Consider the following 8,641-nt stretch of genomic DNA (forward strand, 5'->3'; position numbering starts at 1 on the left):
AAAGAATTGAGTCCTTGGTAAAAAAAAAAAAAAAAAAACATAGCAAATGAGTGACTTTTCCAAAACTTATTGTTTGTTTGTTTGTTTATTGAAGGGTCTAAAATAATTACTTGAACTCAATATTTCTTTAAGAAATTTCATATTTTCAAGAAGCCCTACTTCGATCTACTTAAATTATTTGCATTCTAATTAACAAAAAATATGTTAGGACAGAGTGGGTACAGGTTTTGCAGTACCCGAAGCCAGTGGAATTTGAGAGCACAGGGAAGTTCTTTAAGAAAAGGAATACAAAGTCATGAATACAAAATTAGGCATAGGACATTTGATCATTAGTTTCAAGGTCAAACCATTTCTTTTGGGTTGGGGATGGGGGGTGGGATCTGCCTCTCACTTATTTAGAGAGGTGACAGTCTCAGTGGGACGCCTGATGGGGCACCTCCACGGCATGGTGAACCCATGGCCAAGCTGCCATGTGAAGGTAGAGCCTGGGAGGGTGATGCCCACTGCTGCCGAGCCCGGGCAGTGAGCAGAACCGCTCTCACTCTTAGGCTCTCCCTCTCTCCCCATCTATCCAACCTCTTCTCTCCCCTGAGAAAGAATCAAAGACTAATAATAAAACCTGCTTCGCCTAGAGCAGCAGCCAGTCCTCCAGGTAGAAGCCTTCTACCTAAACTTGCCTTCTCTTTATCTCCTCTTTATTTTTGAGTTTAATAGTAGAATTCTAAAACTTTAGAGTTGAAAGTGACCAGAGAAATCACTTAATCCGCTATTATGACTTAGAAGACTATGAGAACAGAGACCTGGGTTCAAATCCTCACTACACCCCTACTGATGTGACATTAGGCAAATGACTTGAGTTCTTTAAAGTTACAATGTCCTCATCCATAAAACAAGGATAACAGTGTGTTCCCTACATTTGAGTTAAATGTATCAAAAATGCTTGGCATGGTTTTAGGTATACACTAAGCAAAAATAAATGCTACCTATGATTATCTGACAGTTGAAGAAATTGAGACTCAGAGATATTATGTCACTTACCCAAGGTCCCCCAGCCAGTTAATGGCAAATCAGGAATTAGAACACAAATCCTGTTAGTCCTAAAAGCTACTTCCCTACTTAACCCTTTCCCCATATTCTTGGCTTCAACGTACAAGTGGACCACTACGTGGCAGAAGGTGGAAAACATATCTGGGAAGCTCTGGGTTAGAGTCAAGGGCAAGAACCTCTTCTCACTTCAGTGTGTGAATTGAGCCTTGGCTTTCACCTCTCCCCATCCACACGAGTGCTTCAGCCAAGTCATGGATTTACAATTCACTTTAAAATCACTACCGATTCAATACCATTTTCCAAAGTGAGCTGTTAGTGACTTTTACAGTACCTTGCACTAGGAGCAGCGGCCACCAAATGAGTCTCCTGTGAGAAGCCCCTTTCAGTCTAATGAGGCGAACTTACAAAGGCAGAGTTAAGAAACAACCGGGGTTGGGGAAGACCAGACTTCAGAGTGATGTAGCTGGTCATGCCACCTTGGTCTCTTAGGTTGTGAGTAGATGATGCCACCTGTTGTCCACTACCTCTGTGGGAGTAAAACCTCTGATCAGCCTTGGACACACAGAAGAGTGACCTGATTTCTTTTTAAATCTGTTGACTATATTTACTGCACCAACCCCTACATTAAAAAAAAAAAAAAAAGAGTTAGAAACAACATCACTGATATAATCCATGCTTGATTATCAGGAAGGGCTTCCCTTAACTGAACCTCCAGCTAATAACCGGGAAAAAAAGATGCAACACTTTTAAATTCTAGCAACTAAACAACCCTGCAGGCAAATCAAGCAGAAAACACTTAGCATCTACTAGAAAACTAGAATAGGATGCTTGTTTTTCAAATGTGAATGTCTTGGTTTTCTAAAGTCATTTTCTTTTAAATCTTAAGAGTTAGGAAGTCTAAGGTAGATTTCACTATTGTACCAAATTTCCACTCTTGTAAGCTGCAAATATTCAGAAAAGAGAAGAAAAATAATTAGCAAAAGGTCTGTCATTTGTCAAGTCTTGTTCCTTCACATCCTAGGAGCTCCTTGGACCCCAATAGGTAGTCATGTGGCTCTCAGAACTGTTCCCGAGAGCCAAGGTTGATTCTGCAAACTCCGCGGTTTTTGGGTGCGGTGCAGGCACTGGAAGCCGCAGAAAGACTTGTGTAGATAGAGGAAGAAATTTCACAGAAGGCAGGCAGTCTGTCACTCAGAACCTTTTTTTTTTTTTAAGTCATAATGGCCGAAAGCCATCAAAAACCCTCAGAAGAACCACCTGGATGACCCATTAGGTTTTCACTGACTGTGGGAATACTTCCTTCCTTGGTAATTGATAGAAAATACAGAAAAAGATGGCTACTTCTATCAAGGAGAATAGGCAGATGACGGCAATATGCATATTTTCTGTGTTTACAACTGTGGACTGTTATTGAGCACTCCAAAGCTTCAATTAAATGAGGCTAAATGCCTCCTGCTCTTAGCAATTGAAATAAGTAAAACCTTTCTTTCTGAAGTCAGTTTATTTTAGACTTGGCACATCTTGTGATCAATTATACTTGAGAGGACTAAGCTTTTACCCAGTATTCAAATTTAGCGAACAGACATTTTCTGAAGGCCCATAATTAAGGTCCTGGGTTATTTTCAACATTGGAAATCCCTCCAGGTAAAATATATATTGACTCTGCCCTCAGAGAAAACTGTCAGAAGCATTTGTTTGATTTGGATCCCAAAGGAGAGAACAGAAGGAATCAGGGATCGACAATATTCCAGAGGTAACGGCTTAGATTTTCCCAGAACTGATGCACAACAGCAGCCCAAGGATAAAGATGCGCAGTGAATTCCAGGCAGAATAGATTAAAAAGAAAAAGATCTTCATATAGGTGCGTTATAATAAAACTGCAAAACACAAAAAGAAATAAAGACAACAGAAAAATATTAAAAGCTGCCAGGCAATGAGGAAGTGGGGATGGACTCCCAGTTAGATGAACAGCAATGTAAAAAGCTAGAAGAGAGTGCAATGATACTGTCAGATGCTGAAGGGGAAACTGTCAAATTAGAATTCTGAAAACAACTCTTAAGAAATGGAGCAATGAAACAAAACATTTTCAGACAAGTGAAGACAAAGTTTGTCATCAGGAGACGCTCTGAATGAAATTGTAAAGGAAATACTTTGGACAGAAAGTAACTGATCCCAGATGGAAGATTTGAGATGTGAGAAGGAATAAAAAAAACGAACAGTGGTAAGTGTGTGAGTAAATGTGAGTAAGTGTAAATGGACATTGAATGTATAAAATAATAATTGCAATAATAATAATTGTAATAATAATAATTGTCTCGTGGGCCTTAAAATATACATGGAATTAAAATGCTAGACAAAAATAATGTATGTTAGGAGTGAGTAAAAGAAGAACCTTATATTACTTTTGAGGTTTTATTAAATGAAGATTTAATAAATATGCATGTTTTAACTTGTAAAGCAATTCCTTAAAAGAACAAACATACCATAAATCACCCGAAGTGGAAGAGAGGACTATCTAGTCAATCAAAGAGAAAAGAGAGAAAAGTAAAAAAAAAAAAAAAACAACAGGTAAAGCAGTAGAAAACACAAGGCAAGATTTAAACCCCCAATGTCAGTGATTGTATTTTATATTACATATTAATGGACTAAATTCTCTAGTTATAAAGCAAAATTGTCAAAATGGATTAAAAAGTAATGCAACTGTATGTTGTGTCTATGAAGTATACCTAAGAAGATAGTACTCTTATGATTTTAAAATATTTTGAAAGGTAAAACAATCACTTTCCAGGCTCTGGAGTGGACACAGAGGAAACAGTCTCTGAAAGATGAGTAGCTACCCAACAGGCGTTGGAAAAGTGGGGCGTGGGTGACCTGAGAACAAGGCAGAAAGAACAGCATGTGCCATCACCCGGAGGAGAGGTGGTTGGTTCATGGTCAGAGAGGAAATGACAAGTGTTTATATATGGCCATGGTCAGAGCATGGGGGAGCAGATGGCAAGAGCAAAAGCGAAGTAAGTAGGGACAAGTTGTGAACGGTTGCCTTGTAAGCAAGAGATTTGAACTTGACCTTAACACGAACTCAATCTGAAGATTTTGGACTTGATGTTTAGAATGATGAGAACCCACTGAAAGGTACAGTGACCAGAACTGCCTTTCAGAATGATGGCTGGAGCTACAAGGTCGGGCGAGACAAAAGTTTGGAGGCCGTTGTAATGATCTACGACAAAAAGGACGGTGACCTGGCCAAATCGTGGTATGAGCAAACACTTAATACTTACGAAGGGCCAGGCATCGCTCTACGCTTTTATTTTTCACAATTAGGTAGGCACTCTTCAGAAACATGACGAAAGCCTTATTATAGTCTGCATTTCGATGATGAAAAAACTTAGGTACAGTTAAGTGACTGACTGAAAGACCCATGTTAATAGGGAGCAGACCCAAGCGGTCTGGCTCTTAATCCCCACTGCATCCTGTCCTTGTGCTAAGGGATTAAAGGAAAAGGGGGCGGATTCCACAGCTACTCGAGCCCTTGAAGTTGATGGGATTGGCGATTTATTACATATGGAGAGTGTGGAGGAGGGAGCAATCTGGCCGACTCCCAGCAGCTGGGCACCTGATGGTGAAATACTGAAACAGGAAATGAGAGGAGTGGATTGGGAGAAAGGTGATGTGCTAAAGTTTGAGGCAGACTGTGAGACCTTAAAGGGGAGATTTCCAGAGAGATTTTGGCCACGAGGATCTGGACCTGAAAAGAGTATCTGGGAGTATTTGAGGGTATCTGTATCGAGGGGAGGTTGGAGCTCAGGGACGAAATGAGGGGGCAGGGGAAAGAGCAGCGTCCTTAACTGGGGCGGGTCAGAGACTCCACCAAAAATCAATGTGTGCTGCGGACCTTCTTTGTAGCGGAAATGCCCATGCCCGTTTGTGGTGGTGCCCAGTGCCTTTCGGGGATGGAGGCTCTAGACTCCCTCCCCCACACCCCCTGTGGATTCACTGAGGGGCGATGTGTTTCAGGTTAAGAGTGACAGGGGAATGGGCTAGGGCAGAGCCTCGAGAATCACTGGCATTTAAACAGCAGGCAGAGAAAGAAGCTGCCAAGAAGGCCGGTGGGGAGGCTGGGACGGCAGGGGGAGAGGTGGACCAGTGGGCTCCTCAGCCTCGTGGGACTGGTTACATGGGCACGCTCTGCCTAGCACGTTCCCAAATTCCAGACTCTTAGAAAGAAAGCAGCGGAAACCGTATCTGTTTGTCCAAATAGATTCGGCACAGGGAGCCACTCTTGCTGGGAGTGGTGGGTATGCTCCTGAAATTTGAGTTCTCAGGTGCCTGCTAAGGCCAATTTTGCAAGCTGGGCTTTCTAAGGATCGTAGATGATGCTTAGTCTTCTCTGCACACTCTCCCCAACCCCCCATCCTGTTACTTTTGACCACTTACTTCTTCCACCACTCAAGGAGAAACACAACGGGGAAGCCATATGATGTCATAACATATTCAAATTGTGCTAGGGTAGGCGTCCTGGGCAAGATGTTAGGTGTCCTAGTTCATAAAACCTTGTGACTTGGGAGCTGACTGGTTCGGGCATTGCTGGAAGGAGTAGGGGTCTCAAGTAGTAAATTTGTTGATACCTTAGTGATCTTTGTAGAAGAAGAGCTTGCAGCTTGGTTCACAGAGACAAGCTAGAATGCCTGGTGAACCATGCTGTAATTTGTGCTTAACGGGCTGGCCAAGAGCCTGAGCCACTAGTAGTGCCCAGTTGGGGCAAGCACTTGTCTGAGATCCGTGGCAATCAAGAGATGGCTGCACATTGGCTCTGAACCCTATAGAAAGCAAAAATCTAGGGCAATACTTTTCGACCTTACTTGCACATTAAAATCACCCAGGGAATTTCTGCTTTTGCTTTTTTTAAAATAAAAACCAATGCCTGTGTTCCATCCCCAGAGATTATGGTTTAATTGGAACGGGGTGGGGCTCAGTAGTCAGTATTTTCAAAGTCGCTTGTGATATTTCAGTGTGCCACTGGGTCTGAAAACCACGGATCTTGAACGAGTGCACAGCTAGTGAGCAGTTGCCAGCTGCTTGACAAGTGTGGCCATGCAGCTGAACAGAAGCGATCTCTCGGGAGTTAGATCCCTGGGCAAGAGAGTGTCCATTTGTCCCACTTCCTTGGAATGGGCCTGACCTGTAACGAAATGTTTTCCTGGGTCAAAAATGGTGCCATGATTGAAGCTCACGCTGACTCCAAGACTGTGGCTGGTTGTTTGCTTCATCTGTTCTAGGTACGTGTGTTTTTCCTGTTGCTGCTGTAACAAATTGCCACAAGCTGAGTAGTGTAAAACGCCAGTTTATTCTCTCGTAGTTCCAGAGGCCAGAAGTCTGAAATGGGTCTTGTCTGGTAAAACCGAGGTGTTGGCAGGGCTGCGTTCCTTCTGGAGTCTCCAGGGGGAGAACCCGTTTCCTCGCCTTTTCCAGTTTCTACGCCTGATATTCTTCGGCTTTTGGATCCTTCATTGAAGCCCTCAGACCTCTGCTTCCATCATCAACAGAAGTGATTACACTGTCCACACCTAGCTATTCCCTCATCTCGTTTTTTTTTTTAAAAAAAATAGACATGACTCATTTTATTGTGCTTCGCTTTACTATGCTTGACAGAAGTTGTACCAATTTGAGGCAAGACATTATGAGTCAGTCGCTTTATGGCGGTGGTTCGGGACCCCCCGCAATCCCTCTGAGGTCTGCCTGTATCTGAACTGGCTGCCCCTTTAAAGGGAGCAACCGGTTGCTACGGCCGCGACACCCTGAACATGCCGGATGGAAGCTAAGCAGGGTCGGGCCTGGTTAGTACTCGGAAGGGAGACCACCTAGGAAGACCAGGTGCTGCCGCGTAAAATAAACAAATAAATAAATACATAGAAAGGGAGCAACCGGAGGTTTAGCTGAGGGCTGAGGGCGATTACATCCTGCAGCCGTCGCGAGCACCTTGTCCTCCGCCCAGTTCAGCGACTCCCCGGTTTTAGGCAGCGGTAAGCCTTGCTCTCGCTCGTTGCATCCTCTGTGCACGGAGGCGAGGGGCCACGCTTCGCTTCTCACGAGACCGTTGGCCGCGGGGCTCCGTTTTCCGCGCGCCCGCGCGGACTGTGGCTCATTGCACGCGTTTCGCCGCCGCCAGCGCGCTCGGGCGCAAGAGAGAACGTGGCCCTGGAGACGCGACTCGTTCGTTCGGCCTCTCCCGCTGCCTTTCTCGGACGTGGACGGCCGTTCCCGTCTGGGACATGGGTTTTCGCGTGTTGCTTCTGACAGCCTGTGCGTTTAAGTGTTCGCTGGCGTACTTCGCTTATAAGTTCCTCTTTAAGGGTTCCCCTCTCGCCCTGCCCATGGTTTTGCCATGAGGGCACAGACGCCCTGCGGTTCCAGCCTGTGGGTGAAGCACAGTGCTTCCCGCAGCCTTTGTGGGTGCACCGTGGTTCGTCGGGGTGCCGGCGCTGACGACGTTCGGCTGCTGCTGTTTCTTCCTGCAACCTTCACAACTGCACACGTGTTGTTTTTGCCGGTTTTCATGTTTGCTTTCGAAATGTTGAAGTTTGATCTTGCGTTGAATTTTTGATCACAGCCGGTAGCTGCGCAGAAGGCTTTTCTGCAGCGTGTATCGGGGCTGGTGGCTCCGGTGGCAGTCCCTGACAAAGGCTTTGCCACACCCTTCACGGCACGAACAGTCTGTCCACTGTGCTCGCACGGGTGTGCACCTCACTGCTGGGCCTCGTGGTAATTGGTGCTGCAGTCGGGGGAGGAGCAGATGAACCTGCTGGGGTGAGCAGCGTGTGGAGGGAGTCATGGTCAAGGATAACACAGCCTCCGGGATGGGCCAGCGACTCCAGGGTGCCCAAGGCCAGGTGCTCAGCTAGGGGCCGTGCCACCTGCGGGGAACCAGTGGCTCCAGGCAGACCGTATACCCAATTCCCAACTCCGTGTACTTCCGGGAACGCCCATCTTAAATTCTTTAACTTAATTACATCTGCAAAGTTTCCTTTGCCATATAAGGCACCACATTCGTAGGTTCCTTGGATGAGAATGTGGATGTTTTGGAGGGTGATCCCAAGCAGTGTTGGGAAAGGCAGAGACAGTGTCACTGAGACTTGGGAGGACTTCCCTGGGGGACAAGACTTCACGTATAAGGAGGTGATTCAGGTCAGAAGGAACCCCTGGCAGGTGTGGAGGGAGGGGCAGGGAAAGGAGGGGACCAACAGACAATGTTACCAAGTCAGATACAGCTACAGGTGACTGACTCTTAGTCCTGCTGGGAAAACTGGGTGCCAGGGTAGAGTACACAGCCAGGATGCATTCCACGAGAGATGCCAGATTGCTGGACATTTTAGACACCTCTTCCCCATCGGCCACGGGGAGAGGTCTGCTCCCAGGAGCCATCATCATCCCTTGGCATTTCCGGTCCACTCAATAACAGGCTAAGGACTCCGGAGGCGAGTGAAAGCCCTCAGGCCACAAAATGCAGATCTGGCAGTTGGAAGCAATGGTCCTGAACAGTGGTCAAGGCCGGAGGGCGGGGCAGGTGGGCGGAGCAGTGACCTGTGCATAACTAGCA

At 45.9% G+C, this 8,641-nt stretch overlaps 1 protein-coding gene across 1 annotated transcript in view; it reads right to left on the minus strand.

Moving 5' to 3' along the window:
- Positions 1 to 3,344: 3,344 nt before the first annotated feature.
- The window catches only part of MEIG1 (meiosis/spermiogenesis associated 1), a gene marked incomplete at its 3' end in the record, with an annotated part of 15,490 nt that continues 10,193 nt past the window's right edge, over positions 3,345 to 8,641 (minus strand). Inside the window, exon 5 of the mRNA XM_011359646.2 lies at positions 3,345 to 3,363. Coding sequence (XP_011357948.2) covers positions 3,345 to 3,363 — 19 coding nt within the window. The remainder of the gene's footprint in view (positions 3,364 to 8,641) is intronic.

Source organism: Pteropus vampyrus, unplaced genomic scaffold (assembly GCF_000151845.1).
Source record: "Pteropus vampyrus isolate Shadow unplaced genomic scaffold, Pvam_2.0 Scaffold49, whole genome shotgun sequence".
Taxonomy (NCBI): domain Eukaryota; kingdom Metazoa; phylum Chordata; class Mammalia; order Chiroptera; family Pteropodidae; genus Pteropus; species Pteropus vampyrus.